At 39.9% G+C, this 19,548-nt stretch overlaps 1 protein-coding gene across 2 annotated transcripts in view; it reads right to left on the reverse strand.

Annotated features, from left to right (window-relative positions):
• Positions 1-425: 425 nt before the first annotated feature.
• arhgef7a (Rho guanine nucleotide exchange factor (GEF) 7a) overlaps positions 426-19,548 on the reverse strand; it is a 27,824-nt gene continuing 8,701 nt past the window's right edge. The window contains exons 3-21 of one of the 2 annotated variants that reach the window (XM_020609326.1): positions 18,688-18,772; positions 18,417-18,550; positions 17,507-17,708; positions 16,648-16,736; positions 14,477-14,571; positions 14,176-14,271; positions 13,778-13,900; positions 13,177-13,315; positions 13,036-13,095; positions 12,782-12,928; positions 12,202-12,288; positions 12,034-12,112; positions 11,811-11,950; positions 10,026-10,247; positions 9,838-9,931; positions 9,161-9,250; positions 2,845-2,944; positions 1,244-1,298; positions 426-1,139 (exon numbers count right to left, since the gene is read on the reverse strand). In XM_020609326.1, the coding sequence (XP_020464982.1) occupies positions 1,017-1,139; positions 1,244-1,298; positions 2,845-2,944; positions 9,161-9,250; positions 9,838-9,931; positions 10,026-10,247; positions 11,811-11,950; positions 12,034-12,112; positions 12,202-12,288; positions 12,782-12,928; positions 13,036-13,095; positions 13,177-13,315; positions 13,778-13,900; positions 14,176-14,271; positions 14,477-14,571; positions 16,648-16,736; positions 17,507-17,708; positions 18,417-18,550; positions 18,688-18,772 (2,160 nt within the window). In that variant the 3' untranslated portion in view covers positions 426-1,016. Of the gene's footprint in view, positions 1,140-1,243; positions 1,299-2,844; positions 2,945-6,292; positions 8,714-9,160; positions 9,251-9,837; positions 9,932-10,025; positions 10,248-11,810; positions 11,951-12,033; positions 12,113-12,201; positions 12,289-12,781; positions 12,929-13,035; positions 13,096-13,176; positions 13,316-13,777; positions 13,901-14,175; positions 14,272-14,476; positions 14,572-16,647; positions 16,737-17,506; positions 17,709-18,416; positions 18,551-18,687; positions 18,773-19,548 lie in introns of those variants that run through there. The other variant, XM_020609327.1, reaches the window with a different exon arrangement.

The following is a 19,548-nucleotide window of genomic DNA, read 5'->3' on the forward strand; positions in this document are numbered from 1 at the left end:
TGCTAACACCCTCCGTAGCTCCAATTCCCCTCACACTTCTCTCCCTCCCGCTCTCACACGTCTTAACCCCTGAGGCTCCACACCCATCAAGGAACCATAACAATTTAGAACATCGTAACATGCCAAGTGAAGGATCACTACAATACTTTAAACTATTAAAGTCACCAAAAAAGAAAACCATCTTTGAATTTGACTGAACACAAATTAACTTAGGAATAAAATATAAAGTAAAATAAAATTATAAAACTAAAATGCTTATTTGATTATGTACATTAGTACACATTCCTAAAAAATTGTAGTCCAGGTCCCAGGGCCTTTGTGTTGTCATAGTGTGTACTAAGGGTTATAGCTGGTTTGCTCCTTGTGATCTTGGAACAAATTGCAACTCAAAGTTAATTCTTCTAAAAAGACATTTATTTCTCCCAGCAGACAGAGGCTCATCTTTTAGCAGTATTTACATTATACAAAGTCAGTATCTGTACAAATTCCCTTAAGATGCCCAAAAAGAAAATCAAACCACAAAGCGCTCAGACAATAAAAATGACAAGTACCCTGGCATACGCTTCACTTCAGGTTAAATACACCAGGCTTTGCTTGTGCCAGGGAAAATAACCCAACAAAAATTAATCCATAAAATATTAAACAAAAAAAAAGGTTATAAAATGGCATGGTTCAAATTCAGATCTGACTAAGGCCTTTGTGGCCTGTAAACACCATTTAAGTACCATTTATGTACCACTGGACAACGTACAGGTAATATAAACAGTGGAGAGGAACTCTCTGTGGTTGTCTTCCAGTTACACTGAGCATAGCCAAATACATGGGTAATGGATGCTGAAATGATGGAAGGGGTGGTAATCGCACTCACACACACACACACATCGGTCTTAAACACAGTTACCTGCTTACAGATGCACTCTGGCTCTCACTCACACAGTCAACCTTAAATTATGTATGAGTGCGCATTTCACGCACAGTGCAAGCAAATTCGCATACATGCTCCTTTTTTCAAAGCTTCACAGGTTTGTCTCATCCCATGTTGGGTCATTCATGCTCTTTAAAACCCGCCTCACAATCTTTTCCAGATCCTTCCGTGCTCTCTGCTCCTCCTCCAATGACCTCTTCATCTTCTTATTATCCTGTGGTGGAAAACAATTATGCGACACATGCTGTCGTAAAACTAATTTAGAGAAGACATATACAGTATCACCCTGTGTCAAACCTCTTTGTCTGTAACATTCACCTGTTTGAGCTCCTGAACCTCATCCCTCAGGGCGTACACCACATCCACCAAGCTCCTTTAAGACAGTGAGATGCACAGTAAAGGTCAAACTATCAGTAATAGGCTATCATAAAACAGCACTCGCATGCAGATATGTACATTTACAGTGGCTGTAATTTTTGTAAATAACTGCATTTTTGCACAGAACGAGGGCTGTGGGTTTAGTCCTCCATCTCTTACAGGTTTACATTAGGAATGAATCACTTGAAAGTTGGTATGTGCTGGAGGAACAATTATATCACCTGTTTCTCTGTACATATGGGTAGGTGTTACACTATTTTAAGATATTCACAACAAGATGCAAGCTGATCCCATTAACTCAGAAGAGTAGTAGTAGCCAGCAGCAGCTGGTTCAACAAAAAAAGTGACATGAGTTTAAGCAGACATGAAACATTTTACCTAAAGGTGCATTAACTAAGATTTTACACACTGCCTGATAAATCAAGTGAAAATAGGACAGGGCGTGGTGTCTCTCGGTTATACCACCACTCCCCATGACACTGTAATGTGCAGCCCTTCTGCTGTTGTTCCAGTTTCTCTACATTGTGTTGACAAAATATGGTCTGTCAATTAGCCCCACCTGCCACCTAGTAAAGCATTTGTCAAACCAGGAGTAGTTCTTTCAAAGAGTCAGCCACAGAGGAGCCCTCCTCTGCTAAAAGTTCAAAACAATGGCTGGCAGAACAAAGTGGCCATGTTCTTTTGCACAGAGAGAGTGGGACAAAGAAAGAGCAAAAACCAAGGTTAACATTGGTTTTGCCTTTTTGAGATGGTGAGAGTTAAAAGCAGCCAGAGGACTCAGAGGATTTTATGATGTGGTGTTCTTTCCTCTGGGTGCGTTAGCATCTAAAGCTAACATGTTTGTTTTTCTAACATTAGTGACCTAGCTTTGTGTCACATTAGCAGTAACTAGCGCATTCTACTAAACTGCTACATTTACTCATTAGTTAGCTAACATTAGCTTTGGACTGGAGGCTGCATGTTGTACAGTTTGTCACAACCAGGCATCCGTAGTTTATATGATATTTATGATAGAGTAGCTGTAAAGGATAAGGTTGGTTATATTTTATATTTTCTTAAGGGGAGCAAATCCTATGAACTGAACAGCAGTAAACTAAAACAGAGGGAGACAGTGCATTGGCAGTCTTTGTCCCGAAATGTTGAAATACCTTTACTACTAGATCATCCAACTTATTAACTGATGTTTTTACATTTCATTTTTACTTTGCTTAATCCAATTTTTGTGTTATGTTTGACATTTTCTTCATCTGTGCCATACACAACTGTTGTTTCCCAAAAACATATCACAAGAGCACCACACGTGTATTAATCCACAGCTGAAAGCAGTACCTAGCAAATGCATGAGTATGTCATGGTTTAGTCATGTGAACAACAATATAATGTTCAGCTGTTTTAGAAAATTAACAGCGAGCGAGTTTGGGGTCGTGTACCACAGGGTGTAAAACTGCTCTAATGCCTTGCTGGTTTGGTCTTTATCACATATAAAGACTGTGATTCAGGCCAAGGGAGAAGCATAACAAGAGAGTTATCTATTCTCTTACTTTTCTTCCATGGCACTTTGTCCATTGCGACTTGGATCCTCCACGAGGACTTTCTCCTCACCGGGAATGATCACATGCGGCCCTGTTTCCCTTCGCGGTCCTGTTTGAAAACAGAACAGCACTCAACCATTGCTACTTTGCTTTGTCTCACCTTGTAGCAGGACAAGTAATTTTAATTCATCTTCAGTAAATTATTTATTATTACAGCATCAAAGACGAGTAAACACACACCACAATTGGTATAAGTAGTGTGTTAGTCATGCACAGAGCAGATATCCGACAAGACGAGCCAGAGGACAAGTGAAAGGAAATGAGAGGCTGTGAAAATATCTGCCAAAAAAAATCCCTTCATTCATTCACAACACAATTCTCTGTCAATCAGAAATTAATCAAACACCATCTTCCCCAGATGAAAACACACACCAAACATACAATCACTTCTGCCGTTCTAACAAATGACCAGCATACCAGTGTCTACCAAATAATAGATTTATTCAAAACTCATAGTACAGCGTTTGGGACTCGTACACTTCTGCAGTGTAGAACAAATACACTGAAGGTGCTGTTTGCAGATAAGCCATGGTCACATGTGAGTCGAATACAGCATTAGAGCACACAGAGGACGATGTTGGTCAAAGACAGTCTCTTCACCCTGCCTGTCCCACAGTTTGACTTAATTTCTTAAACCACAGAATACACCTGTCACAAAGTATAACACGTGATATAAGGACAGTGATATTCTTAGCTCAAATACTTATAGAGGGTAGAATGGATTTTTTTTTGTTCCATGACAACTAGTATTTACAGAAAGGGAAATGTGCTCTTTATATTTCAATTCCATTCTGACAGTAATCTGAGGTTGAGCGAGCAGTTCACACATCAATGCCCCCGTATAATCACGCTCTCGTTTGTTTTGTTTTTCTACCCCCTCAGTGCTTTCAAAACACCAAAGGTGAGCATTTACACTACGAATGAGCATTTACTTTACAGTAACACTGAATACTTAAGTCTACCTTTAGGACTATATCATACACACCAGGTAGACGACAAAAAGTACAGAATGTAAGTGATTCTGTCCCCCCCACCCGCTGGCCCATTACATGATTGTGCAAAATAATTCTAACATTTCATGTTAAGTAAAAAGAACAAAGAAAAATTATTCTTCCAGGGATCATTTTGTAAACACTGACAGAAAAACATATACATCAATGTCTCTATAAAGAATAATGAATACAATAAAGAACTAAATTCACAAACATTAACTGTAACATGGACCAATATATTCCATTTGTCACTCAAATTGCTTCCTGTAAGAGGAGATAGACTCTAAGTGGATGTCAACCTGTACTTTAAATACCAATACTGGAAAAATACTTCTTCATAAAAATAGTCATTAATGCAAGACAGCGTGAGAAACCTCGCAAGCCAGACAACACAAAGGCACATCTGACTTATGAGGCTGTAGCATAGGTGCTAGTTTGTTCCCTCGTGACACAAGGGATGTTTAAGATTATGCAAACTGGTTCAAGTTAGAGCATGGCAAAAGCTACACCTCGAAGAAATACACTGGCTTAAGAAAATACTCAGACCTGGAGTGCCACTGTGAAGGCTCAGAATATTACTTTAAATGAGAGATTTAAGTTTTTTTATTTAAAATAGGGTTGTAACCATTTCTAAAAACATGTTTTCATTTTGTCATTAAGGGCCACTGAAAGTAGATTAACAGGCAAAAATGGCAACTTTATCCATGTCCGATTAAATCTACAATACAAAATATACAAAACCTGAAGGGGTCTGAATAATTTCTGAAGCCACTGCAGTTCACACTTTTGAGCCATATGCTCATTTGCTTTTTTCTGAGGCAGATTCCACTGTTGCATCTGTAGGGTAAAACAAGAGCCAGCAGCTGGTTAACTTAGTTTACCATTAAGACTGGAAGGAGAGAAAACTGCTAACCTAGCTACCGATAATGTTTTCTGTTCTCCTGGCACACATTAGATACAACTGTTTGTTTTTTTCTTTTCTTTTTTCATGACTGTGACAAGAAGATTGATAATCCATCTCTTGTTTGTGGCTTTAGTGTGGAGACATATTTAGCTGTGCTTAACTTAAAGGCTGAAAACAGAACCACGGCTCTGTCTAAAGGTAAAAAAGAAAAAGTGAGTAGCAACATGTCCGTGCAGATTCTCAGTCACCCAGGTCATAATTAGCTGAAAAAAACTTCGTAAGTAAGTTGTTATAGCCCAGTATCGGTGAGCGTTGTTACCTGTCTTTGAACCCTCACCTGTGGGCCGACGCCTATTGTCCTTGGTGGGCATGTTTGGGCAGAGATCTCAAAACAGAGCTGTAGATGGATGACAAGTTGTGTCTTAGTCCACCGCCCCTATTTACTGGGCTATAACAACTCAGTTATTAGGGGACATTGTTGGGCATCAAAGGACTGAAACACCACAGATGAGGATAAATATCTCCAGCTCAATGCCAGTCGGGCAGAACTGATGAAGCCTCTTGGATGAGAGGTGAAACGTCTTTGCCTAAAACCTAGTCCAGTTGATTTTTCTAAGTTTTTTCAGCGAAATAAGAAAAACCTCCTACCAACCAGCACCTATAAAGATGAGAAATGACCATTATTTGTTTATTTAAATACTGAGTATTAAGGAGTTACATTTTGTTACCTTTAGACTTGGCCGATCTAGTTGTTTTCCTGTTTCAGGGCTTTATGCTTTAGCTAAGCTAACCTGCTCCTGGCTCCAGACCCATATTCAATGTACAGATATGAGAGTGACATTGAACCTCACATCTAGCTCTCAGCAACAAAAAAAAAAAGCAAATAAATATATGTCCTAAAATGCTGAACCATTCCTTTACCTAGCAGGAGACATTTCCCTATCAAACAAAGGCATTCAGTTTGTATTACAGGACAGTTTAGTCGTGTCTGGATGGTATGCTAGCCTGGTTCTATATGAATCCTTTTCTTTCAGTGATGCAGTAACATTTTAATCATGATATAATGTAAATGCAACCCTGTAGAACCACTGACAGCAACATTAATGCATATAAGATCAGGCTTTAAAGGATGAGGCTTAGGAAGCCAGACAACGCAGTGAATTATTAACAATTACAGTGTAAAGGATCAGTTCGCCAAAAAGACAAACTAAATTATCTCACTTAACTCTAGTGGAGGTATCATGCAGAGAGTTTGCCCAGGCTTTTCTATCGCCAACCTAATATAATGAAATTACATAATGAATGAGTAGATTTAGATTTGCTTTGTGCACATAGTGAATAAATAACTTTTTAAAACAACATGTCCTTTTTAAGCAGACTTTAAGCAACTGTCATAAAGACCATTTCTTCACTAGGAAGCAGTTCCAAATAAAACTGCAGATGGTAACTGAAGAGTAACTGAACACCACTTCTGAAAAGACCTACTGGTGGTTCTTATTACTTTTTTTTTTTTTTTTTAATATCTTTTTTTTTTGTTTTGGAATCCCATTCACCTCAACTGCAGACATCTAAAAACATGGACAAATAAAATCTAAAATTATCTGTGTGACTAAACACTACTAGAGGTAACTGTGAAAAACAGACCCACCCTTCACCATTCTTAGTCCACTTGCTTTTATCTAGTTGGTAAAAGCTCGACTAGAGAGTGGACTGTACGTGATGTTCTCCTCTTTCTGTAGCAACTACTACAAAGAATGGACTGAATTTCACAAACAGTTAGCAAGGATGGTCAATATTCAGTAGCTGTCTGGTTACGTTATTCTGCTTAGGGCTGGCAACATGAATAAAACTTCAAATTATGAAAACAGAAGTGATATAAAATGTTAAGAATTTTGATATTACATCTGCATGCTGCTATATTATCAGGCAGCAGGGGCATATGTGCCTGAACCTGTGTGCGTGTATGTGTCGCATCTGTGCTATGTTTGAGCATACATACTCTAAAAACACATACTGGAGAGAAGTAGTACATGGTAAATAGAATATACTCGTTCCTGAATTACATCTGAATATCAGACAGGAAAAGCTCAGTCCTCACCTCTGCCTCCCCTGGGTCTCCCTCCCCTATATTCCACTCCAACATCCTTTTACTCTGCTAAGAGAGTCTGCCATACTTATGGTCAAACAATGGGAGTGGTCACATTCAAGATAAAAAAATTACCAAACACGTAGTGCATGACAACTACAGAAAGAGAGGAGGCACATAAAAGGGAAAAAGTCACAAAGGCAACAGGGAGATGCTTTAAACATCTTAAAAGAAATTACGGCAGCATGTTGCTGCCACCATGAGAAAAACATATTTGCTCAGTAAACAGGGCAATCATAACAAGACAGAATTAAAATGAAAAGAAACAAACAAAATAATAACATAAATTTAAATAATACAGCACAATGGTGTATAACATTATAAAATGCCATCAAACTACCCAATACAGCAATATAAATTCCCGCAAATATCGCCATAATCCTGGAAAAACAACATAATGTAAAACACTATAACAATTTAAAATACCTCAAAAAGCACTACATGGCACAGCAATAAATCCATAACAAATCAGCACTGATAAGCTTGCAATAGGAAGGTATTCCAAAGCCAAGGTGCAATATTTGAAAACGCTCACACACATCATACTCACTTATTTACTTTAAAGCTTGGCACCTGCAACAGTTCAACATACTTTCATGTAAAATGTCATTTCTTTCATGTTATAACAACATACTGTATTTTCTTGTTATGAAGATGAAGATATCATAGTAACTTCAATCATAAATTGAAATATAGGTTCAAATTTACAGCCCGAAGAACCATCTAATATGACAATATAGACACTAGAGTGATTCATATCATTACTACAGTTATTCTCAAGGACTGGTGTTATGCAAAGTTCTGCCTGCTGAGAATTGCATATCCCTTGTGGGAGAACACACACAGCACCGACTGGAGTGCACCTCCTAGGCACATTCTGCGCATGTCTCTTCGACACTCTCACATACCAACTTTCCACACAGTGACCAAGGTGTGCTCCAACCATTCCTTGAGAATTACTGATCTGACAATTAAATCCACACACAATAATTGTACATGGGTGCACAATACAGCCTGGCACTTGACTGCAGCTCATGAGCCATGATAAATTAAAAATTATCCTGCATATGTCCCGATCATGTTACAGGTGACAGCAAGTAAAGTCAGTCTGTGTGCTGCATGAATTCACTACAAGCTCTGCAGGGCTCATGTTAGGGAGTAGAAATGATGTGATCCATTCCAGAGTGAGTGTTACCACATTAGATGGTTTGGGCCATAAATCTGAAACAAATTTTCAACTTGTGATTGAAGTTACCACACTATATCATTATGACAAGAAATGTTGTAATAAAGAGAAAAATATCACATTTTTTTGTTAAAGTATCTTGTTATAATGAAAAAAGTTTCTCATTATGAGATACTGAGCAAATATTTCTTTCTCATGGTGGCAGCAATATGCTGCCATAAAAAATAAATAAACCAAATAAGTTAACATAAAGAACATATACAATAGAAAATAAATAGATAAATTTAAAAAAAAATCTAGTTTCCTTTAATACATTGAAGGTGAAGAGGTAAACGTGCTGTACGTTACATTACAGTACAGTGTGGCAGCACTGTACGTTCTTTAGTTCTGGTGAGAGATGCAGCTCTTGCGTGGCACTGAACCCATCTTGTAACTGTGGGTGGTCCAGATGGAGTCATAGTCAGAGTCTTCCGAAAGGTCAGAGGTCAATTCTGGCCGTGACACGCTGCTACGGCGGCCTGGCGAGTCCACACAGGACCGGTCCATGTCAGCTAGCACATGGTTGTGCATCAGGTCAGTGCCCTGCCAGGCTGGCCGGGGCATGCCAAGTTGGCAGTGATGTTGCAAATGTACAGGGAAGAATGGTGGGCAAAGAAAGAAAAGTGATGGTGCAATGGGGAGGAGGTAGTGCATGTAACATGCAACAAATGGTAAATCATAAAACCAGAGAGCGATGCAGGATGAGATGATGAATTAGAAAACATGGAGATAATTATAGCGGAGTATGGAGAAAAAAGTAGTAGATGAAAAACAAAAAAAAATCAGGCCAAGCAGATAAACAGTGTTAAAGAGTGAGGAGTGAAGGAGAGACAGAAAGAAGAAAAGATACTGTTAGAAGAATCAGTTTAGAATACCAGTGTTAAAGAAAGGCACTGAGCAACAGAATACAGATACAGCTGATACAAAGACATCAGGCTCCAATGTGAACTTATCCTCATTTGTGCATGCACGTGTATGATTAAACTGTGTTTTCTTACTGGAGTTCAGAGTCTGCCTGGTTTTGGCACTGGTGCAGTACGCCTCAATAACTTTCAGGATCTGGGCATCTTCTTCCAGAGCAGCTGTACCTGAGAACAAAAAGGTGCAGGAGGAAAAACTTTAATCAACATGCTCATGTACCTCAGATCTCCAGTCACTGCCTGGATATAGCCTCCCACCCACTATATGTAAAGGTTAACGGTTTTGAGAAATATGCCTCTCATTCTGAATATCAACACCAATTTCATACAGTATCTATCTGTTGATGCTAGAGACAGTAGACAATTAGCCTATCTTAGCTTAGCATAAAGACTGGAAGCAATGGGAAACAGATACCTTTACTCTCAAAGCTACAAAAATAAAATTGGCCTACTAGCACTTCTAAAACTCAGTAAGTGAAATCTTATATGTCATGGGCTTAATCAATACAAACCCAAAGACAAGAAAATGTCAATGTGGTTTTCCAGAGAGTTACAGCATGTAGCAGCATGCTAGCTGTTTCCTCTTGTTAAGTTACACTAACAGTCTCCAGATTATAGTGAATGAACAGATATGAGTATGTCAATTGTCTCATCTCTCACAAGAAAGCAAAAAGACTATTTTCAAAAAATGAAAAACTATCATATTTTGGTGTATTATGTATTTTGGACATAAGGAGGAAACATTTTGAACATACTCTTCCTTAAGGCAAATTCCTCCTCAGACTGTTTCCTCTCAGGTTTGCGTTTGGGAAGGAGTTTCTTCACACTCTTAGGACTTTTACTAAGATCCTGTAAATGAGAAAATGTCACTAAATTTAAAATCTACAGTAAAATTTAAAAACATATAAAGACATCCAAATCACATGAAAACGGAGTCTCTCACCTCCTTGTAGCAGAGTGCAGCAGAGGGCCGTAATGGGGGTGCAGGCCGCAGGCAGCTCAGGCTCCAGGGTTTGGGGGTGTTGGGTGGCTCCAGTGGGCCCCACATCATGGTGTTGTGAGACATCCCATGGGAGGAGGGGTGAGGCAGAGTGTGGTAGGTGGGGGCCACTGTCATGGCTCTCCCATCGGCATGCCGGGATGGGGTAAAGGGGTGAGATGGGAGCTGAGGGAACAAAACAACCTGTTACGCAAACGGACTGAATTTAAATTGACAACCCTCCACTGTACAAAGGTGAAGCCAAAATTATGTCAATACGGCAGCTGCCATCTTGGCATTTCACAACCACATTCTGCTAAGTAGCAATCAAAGGTAGAGTGACAGTATCAGGTCACCAAGCAAAGCTGTCAAATCATCTGAAATGCACTTCTTATTATATCGTCAAATAATTCATTAAAAACATTTTCCTGAAAAATGACCACTTGTACACAAACCAGTGTGATATCTACCAAAAACAACAGAAATCACCTCTGAAAACATTTGTTTGTTTCTTATTTAAAATTTTTAGTCTTGCTTGTCTCATCCACTAACATGTAGGGGGCCGGGATTTATGACCTATACTGTAGCCAGCCACCAGGGGGCGATAGACTTAGGCTTCAATCCTGGGAACTGTTGCATTGTCCATCTTTATATACAGTCTATGGCAGGGGTGAGCAATTCTGGTCCTCTATGGGTGGAAGCTGGAACATGCCATTTAAATGAAGGTGGAATGAGGAAAGACAAAATGATTTGCTATCTTCCAGCTTCGCACAGACTGAACACACCTGATCCAGGTAATGCTGCACCTGCTGCTCCCATGCAGCATACATTCTCTTATTATATAGTAATATATTTTTATTATATTGCTGCATTTGCTGCTTAAAGTGCCTTAGATTTTGTGTTACTTATTTATCTACTTTATATTTCATTTGTATTTTGTGGCATTCATGTGGACGGCAAAGTAAAAATTTCATTGTACAGGGAAACACGTTTGCTAACTGTGCATATGACAAATAAACACTTTGACCCTTGACCCTTGATGAGCAGTGGGTAGGGAAGGGATAGTTGGAAAGCAAGCAGGGTAGCAGCTCTCGTGGACCGAACTTTCCTACCCCTGGTCTATTGAAAAAAAAAAAACTATAGGACTTTGTTTTGTTTTTGTAGTAAACCCACATACCTAACTAAAGAACAATTATGACAGATTAGGAATTCATTTTACTTAGGCAGTGTGTTTTGTTGTTCACCCCGGGGGCTTCTTCCAGTTGAATCTTCCCAAAAATACCTCATGATTAGAAATAGTAAGGTGGCCTCCACGTGACACTTCCCTATTTCCAGTAGTTCCCTTTAACTAAGGCCCTGCAGATCGATTTCAAAATGATTTTTCAGACAGCCACAATACTGCCACCAGCATACAAGTGGCCTATTGTAGACAAAACAATTGTTATTGTTGAATGTTTATTCAAGAGATAGTGTTCCTTATTATGTATATGTATTAATTTCATTAAGTGCAATTGTGTATTACAGCCATTCTAGTAAAAAAAAAGGTACTTCACACATGGCTGTATAGTAATTTTAGATGATTGCTAGGCATTATGCAAGCCAGCCTTTCGTGGCATATTAATTTTAGGGTTTCACATTGTAAAATCAATAAGAAATCAACATATAGATTCAGTGTTTATGCTACACCGGGGATCAAATGAATAGAAAGAAAATCATCTGTATGTGGTAAAGTAATCATTAACCCCTGACCGTATGGCAGGGAACGGTGAGTGGTTTGTGACTGGGAGCCGTGGCAGTAGCATGTTTGATCTGTCTGGTCAGGTGTTCAACCCAGTCCTGCAGGTCCTGCTGATTGGTGCACATCACCTGGAGACGGTCAAACATTGTGCCTGCAGGGATAGAGACAACATTGCTGAAGACGATACGTCTAAATGAAGTGATTCTGCATCTTGTTCATTTCATGTAGCCTCACCGTTGAGCTCAAAAGCATTTTTATGAGCTTCACAGTCTTCTAGTTTGGTCACTGTCATACTGGCCAGGGGCAATTTTCCCTGCAGAGGGAAATGATGATACAATACAATGCCTCAAGGCATTAAAGAACAATGACCTTTGATGATCTGAGTAATTGTTAATTACCTACCTGGAATATGAAGCCACTCATCCTGGGGCTGGCAGACAACATGAGGAGGACATGGGGGAAGAGCATGAGGTAACGCTCACTCTTCTCCTGTCAGATAGGAAGTGGTTCAAGAAAGAGAGAGAAATGTAGAAGGGATGGGAGAAAATGATAAAGTGTAAACCTATTTGCATATCACTGTTCTATTATGGAAGCATTTAACTGAAGTCAAGTTCAGATCTGAAACCACTTTAGAAAGTCTCAGGGAAAGTTGCAGCTGTATGAATTATCCACTGACAAGATGTTAACTGCACATCACTGCTTCATCACGGCGATGTTACAGTATGTTGCAAGTACCTATTAACCAAAGTTTCTTTTATATTAGCAATGCCCTCTTGACTGGTCAAACTCAATTCAAACATTAAATATTTGATGACAATAGCTTAAATATGCTACCAGATTAAAACTGTTTAATAACATTAATTAGCTGAACAACAACTAAAAATGCTGAATTTTATGCACCATGTTCTGACATTGACAGCTAATGACTTGTTTGTAGCAATTTATAGCAAAGTGAAGTGCAGATGAAGGATGGTTCTAGTACCTCTGAGCCAGGACTCTGGACTAAGACCTGGCTCATGTACAGCACAGAGCCCAGGGTCTTAATGTCATCCCCCTCCCACAGCCGAATGGACTCGGTAAGAATCTGCAGCTCCAGCTCCTTACGCTTCCGCACCTCCTGGCACTGAACCTAGCATGACAAGAACAGACAAGCTGCTATTAATTCAGTGCTTTTAATACAAAGTCATGAACTGCTACATGTTACTTCTGACTGGAGAGGGAGTAAGCTCATCTTACAGACAGATTTTTGAAAGATGCCATGCACTTCTGAATGTCTTGCCTGTCAGGATGACCCTCCTGAAAGAAAAGAAATGCGGGTTATTAAACACAGATCACAACACAAGTGTTCTAGGCAGATGTTTATGCTCATACATGCACCTCCATGTGCCTCTCCAGCTCTTTGAGTAAGGTGGTGTATTTGTCAAGCCTCATAAAGGGTTTACTGAGGCCTGTGGTCAGGGTGAGGATCCCAGGACTGACTGCTCCCCTCCCCTCCATAAACTCCCCCAATACTTCACTGCAAGAGGAGGAAGAGAAAGAGAGAGAAAATTAATTATTCACTTAGCTTATCATGCAGTCTTTATTACCTACAATCTCTGAAACATTTCCTCTAGAACACAGTATCTTCACAGGGTTTGCAACCAACCATTCAACCAACTAACTGATCTCTTTTGCCTCTGCTGGATGTTTACCTACTGTCTTGCCCTGTCTTTATTATGAGCTGTGCTGCTAATGGACTGCAGAGTAAGCACTTTGTCTCCAAACTGACAAGCCATAAAAGCTGCCACAATCAGCAAACAGCATGTAACTACAACTGTCAAAGACGAACTCCTCAAATAATACTACCTTTTCTAACACCAGTTGTCATAAAGAGTCTAGGTAACATGAACGTGTTCTTCTTTTTCCATGTGCCCAGTCGTGCTGCATGAAATTATATAAAATAAAATCAAACTAAATGTAGCTGATGGTGCAAGCATACCTGTGCTGGGTGAGTATATTTACTGCAGAGGGGTGGTTGGAGCAGTAGCCGACATTAAGAGCCATTATCTGTGGCATGAGATTCAGGTAGAAGCCACCTACCCTTTGCTGGATTTCTGGAAGCCTATAGGGAAAAAGGAACAAAAGATCGCACACTGATAAAAAGATATTTATGAAAACAGACTGGAGCAGAAGTATATGGAATGTGTATGTGCGCAATAAACTACAAGCATTACAATATCACAAATACTGTATATAATGCTGTACTGTATATTCCAGTTTATGGAATAATCCAACATCCTTGTAGTACAGCCGAACCAACACTAGATGTCACTCTGCTCATTATGAAACAGTGAAGATGCTGCTGCAGACAGGCTGTGTGTGCAGGGAGGGACTAACTTGGTGCAATCTTCCAGGGATTGGACAAGCATCTGCTGGAAGGTGCAAATTTCCTCAAGGTTTCCCAGAATCAGAGCCACATCCGAGCTGTTCAGTCTGAAGTAAAATGAAATAATGGGAAAAGCAAAATGGTGATATTCATTGACATCTAAAAGAAAGTCAGCCACTCAAGCCAGATTTCTTGTCAGGGAAGGCCACAAAATCGAACCGTTCCAGGTTCCTGTTACACAACAATCATGCCAAAATTGCCCCGAACCAGGCAATTTTTTTTGGTCTAGCTTTATGCATAAAGGAGTCGTACTTGTCAGTGTTCTGAAAAGGTCGCAGGTAGTTTGTCAGGAGGCTCTGAAGGTCCTTGGAATATTCTGTCTCAGTTTCTAAAATGTTCTGCAACACCTACAACAGAAGGAAAAAACAGATGAGATTTACAAAGGGTCCATATCTCACAAATTAAATCAGCTCTATTCTTTATTACATACCCATTCTTTGAGAGGTGACAGTCACAGTATTGTTTATTTCATGAGTAAGAGCCACAGTTAATAATCTACAAAAACATTTATAACACTAGTTTAATGCAATGTCACTCATCAGATCAAATATGCCTGATGCTGCAGACTAGCTTAAGTTATCCATGCTACTGGAAATGTTTATATTATGAGGTGAATAATATCACATAATAAACAATTAAACTGATTTATACATTTATGCATATAAGGTATATTTGATCAAAAATCAGAAAACATTCAGTTATATATCCTCTTGATGACTAGTGTGACGTTACTCAGCTGTAAATAATGGAGCATATTTCTCTAAAAGGGACTAGCTGGCCAAATAATTATCCACAGCCATAAGTAATAAACAAGTGATAATAACCCCACACATTTAAAAGCTGTGCGCTCTAAGAACACCTAAATACTACAAGATCCTAAACTGTGAGAGACGGTGTGAAAGAAAAAAAAATCATTTCACTGTGCAACTGTGATCACAGCTTTGCAAACCACTCCTGTCGAGTAGTCACAGAGCATTTTACACAAGGGAGGAGCAAAAGTATCTCTGTGAGTTGTTTAGAAAGAGCTGCGGTTGGAGAAGAACTTGATTTTATCCCAGTTCCTCCATTTAACTACTTGCAGGCAAGAGAATTTTACAAATACTGAATGGAAAAAGCAAAGACAAAGACAGAGATTAAAAAACAGGCACTAACAAAACCACAGAACTAATCCTTTTCAACATGTTGGAGAAGAGAGAGACAGAAGTAAGAAATTAAAATTATAGGAAAACTAGACAATGCTAAGAGAGTGAAACCTCCACCAAGGGAAAAGCCTGTTTCCCCATTAATGCCATAAAAGCAATATTCCCATGATAGTGTGACTCTCATAATATGATTGCTTGGCAATGAGAGCCTGCTGCTGGCTTTTGGAATGACACTGATGTAATTATTATGTTGAAAGTTGTTCAAGAAAAACAGCAGAAATGACAGACATTCACTCACTGGTTTAGGGGTAAAATGAGGTCTTCAGTGAGTGGACTGCAGGCAAAGCGATGAAGACATCACATTCAAGATTGTGTTCTGCTTGTTCTACAGCAGTTTGACAGTCTCCATTACTGGCTGCTTGTTGCACTATGCAGTGATACTTCATGTCCTGTGCTCTCCCTCTGCTCAGCTGTGAGTGCATCTCCTCAGAAAAATACAGTAGAAAAGCAAAGTAGGGCAGTCCGCATCAACCTGTGAGGTTATGCCGAGTGACCGTAAGAAGCACGGGGTGTACCACTCGTTAGGTTCTGACAGTGGGAAAGTGGCTATAAGGTGTAGCTCGAACAGCGGCATCCTCACTGACAGACTACTGTGCTCTGAGCGAGATGTCGCTGCCTGTCAATAGAGCTACTTTGGTCAGATAACAAGCTGGAACTGAAAAGCCAGAGTTTTCCTCATTGTACCTTGAACAAACTTAATGTGCTTTCTGGAATAGGCTACCCCCAAGACTGTAGCATGTCAACTAGCTTTAGCAACATGCACAGGCCACACCATTAACAGATTAGCTTTACATAATACACTGACATAGTACATGTCACAAATAAATGTCTCAGGCAGAATGACATAACTGTGTGCTTACAGATCTTCACAAGTCACACTACACTTATTAGACTCACTCGTCTTCAGCGGCACAAGCTACACACGTTGGCCATGAGGGGGCTCACATACAGTCAACCTTTGACACGTTCACAATGGTGAATAATCATTTAGAAAAATCCTGCATCCAAATTATGCAGCAGATCAGTCCCAAACTCTGATCAATTGTTGCGCGGTCCATACCTGACCTCTCCAAAAAACGTCATTAAAATCTGTTCATAACTTTTTGAGTTATGCTGTTAACAAAAACACAAACCAACCAAAAAATCCAGTCAAAACAAACCCCCCACCCATGGCAGAGGTAAGAAGACTGATTTCAAATAACTTTTGAGTTGTGTTCTTACCAGGTTATAGTACGTCTTGCTGATTGCAGACGTGTCAAAACCTTTAGGTGGGCTCTTAAGAGTGCCAGACTTTGGAGACACCTGTTTGTCTGTGACCAGAAAGAAAAGAAACCAGGGTAAATGTAGCTACTTGTATTGTATCAGATGAGTCAAGAAAATGAACACCATGCTAAAGTTATGTATGCTTGAAAGACTAAATATCATTTACAAGCAGACTAAAAGGCCTTGTCTGCCCTGCTCATATACTGCATTTTATCCATCTATCCTGCATATTTAATGTTTATCTATCTTCAAAACACTGAGGCTCTAGCTGTCGCAATTACTGTTGTGTACATATACCATGGTTACAGCTGTTGCTCTCGTCTATGGCAAGGTTTGCAGAAAAGGCTGTGATTTAGAAAGTGGTGTCACTCACATATTGACTAAAATCCTGTTCACTGAGTTCAGCTTGAGAGGCAAAGCTAAATAGTGGGATAACATTTTAAAAGTGAGATTTCTGTAGTGAACATTCAGATGATTGACTGCCCACATTAATCCTGGAACTTACACATTATTTTTGAGCGATATCCAATTGAAAGAAACTTTATGAGAACTGATCTGACCTTTTCATAAATGTCACTGGACATGTTGCCTGCGGTTTATCCCAGCTTTGCACCTTTTGGCTAATTCTCAGCACACTGTAGATGATTTTAGTTCATAAACCTTTTCCTTCCAAGAAGCACTAACATCTAGGTGCTTCTTATTAACTGCAGTGCAACAGGTCAAGCTGCTAATTCAACTTTTGAAAAAGAGATATTATGTCACTGAAATTCAGGGAGGAGTCATATTTAAAGAACTTAATACCTGCTGAGCTACCTACCAGAGCCTTTGACCTCACGGACATAGTTGCTAGGAAACCACCCAGTCTTGCCATTGAGTGTCCCCTCCCACCAGCCACCTTCCTCCTGACGAGTTACGCTGATGATGTCACCCTTATTAAAGGTGAGCTCATCCTCGTTGGTCTGCTCAAAGTTGAAACGTGCCTTCACAAGCAGCTGCTGTCCGCTGTTTTCTGACATGTCCTGACAAACGAGGGAAGAGGCCACCGGGGAGGGGAAAAATAAACAATGTGTAGAAACAGAGACTGTGTGGTCAGGAAATACCTGGTGACAGTTTAAAATGGAAGCAGCATTATTAGGAATACCAGTGTCAACAAGAAGTGTTCTATTATGAAACATGTTATGTTTCATCCATTTTGTTACAACAAATGTTGTTTAACATCATATTCATCATTTCCATCCCTCAGAGACTCCGTCTTTCATTTGCAATTCGATTGTGATTTTGCGATTCCATTACTGATCCAAATCTAGCTTCGTTTTCTATAAAATCATACTAACTCAAGGTCTAGACCTTACTTTGTAAAGTGTCCTGAGGTGTTCCTAATATTCTGACCCTCTCATGTACATAGCTAGGGAGGACAAAAATATAAACACCTCTAAATATAATGTAGTCCAGTACCTGAAGTGCTGAGGTCCACCTTTAACTATGACTTCAATAATGAATATATAAGTGAATTTATACATTTATGACAATTTCACCAAAAGCTGAAACATTTTGAGCTTCATAAGGTGGAAGTGTTGCATTGAACTGCATACAATTGTACAGGCGTACCTAATAAAGTGGCCGGTGAGTGTATTTTACTGGTGTTAATGTTGCTGTGTCCACCTTTTCAGTGGCTCAGACCTATTGTGTTACTAAACTTTGTGAGTGGTAGTGAGCGTTGACCTTACCAGACTGCGAAACTGGTTCTGCAGCAGCTTGGAGGATTGTCCCAGTGAAGCCTGAGAGGATAGTGACTCAAATGACTTGATGCGGTGTGCTAAAGAGTGTCGGGCACACACCGAATCACTGCCTACGCCGATATCTGAACACAAAGGACAAAATATAAATACACCAGGCCGGGCATCTGCAGTCAGAGCCCACACATCCATGACCACAAAGCTGTATTTCATAAATACACACATCCTGAAACTCATACATATTGCACACACTTTGACTAACCTGCAGTCACTTTATTCAGAGCAACCAGGCTGCTCAGCACCTTTGAGAAGTTCAGTCCCAGCAGCAGGTCACTGGCCTCAAAAGGCTATGGGTGACAGGGGACAGAGAAAGAGGGGGAGCCAGAGAACATGAGAGCCAGAAGGGCATCAGCAAGTGCATTTACCTTTTAACTATAATCACTCATTTCAGCACAGCAAGATTTGAGTGAGTGGACCACAGGAAAAGTGGTGAAGATGTCACATTTCTGAAAACATGTGTTCTGCTTGCTCAACAGCTGTTTGATAAACTGCTCATACAGTCTCTGTTACTGGCTGATTGTTGTACTATAGCGTGATTCATCATATGCTCTGCTCTCCCTCTGCTCAGCTGGCTGCGTGTGTGAGAGAGGAGCAGCCCCTCCCTCATCTAAACAGAGACAGACACAAAGAAAATACAGTGGAAAAACAAAGCAGGAAGGTCCACGTCAACCCGGGAGGTTATGAGGAGAGATGTACAGGTATACCACTCATTAGGTTCCGACAGTGGAAACGCAGCTATGGAAGCTCAGTATACAGGTTAAATGATATTCAACCATTGATTGGTCCCAAAGACGAGGGCTATCAGGTCATAATTGCCTCAGAATTATTGATATAGCATATTCCTCTGTGCCATACACTTCCAAGTGTGTTATTCTGGTATAAGTATGGAAACTCAGGTACCGTTTCAGCACTAGCATCGAAAGATTTGTACTATGTCCTTTTTTAAAGTAATGTTTCCAGAAAATTAATGAATTTAGTTCTGAGCTGTTCTTGAAGATCTACATCAATGGTATGGATGGATGGACTTGGGACTGAGGCTGTGCCATGTCACGTGAGATGTACG

This window comes from Monopterus albus, unplaced genomic scaffold (genome assembly GCF_001952655.1).
Source record: "Monopterus albus unplaced genomic scaffold, M_albus_1.0 scaffold99.1, whole genome shotgun sequence".
Classification (NCBI taxonomy): domain Eukaryota; kingdom Metazoa; phylum Chordata; class Actinopteri; order Synbranchiformes; family Synbranchidae; genus Monopterus; species Monopterus albus.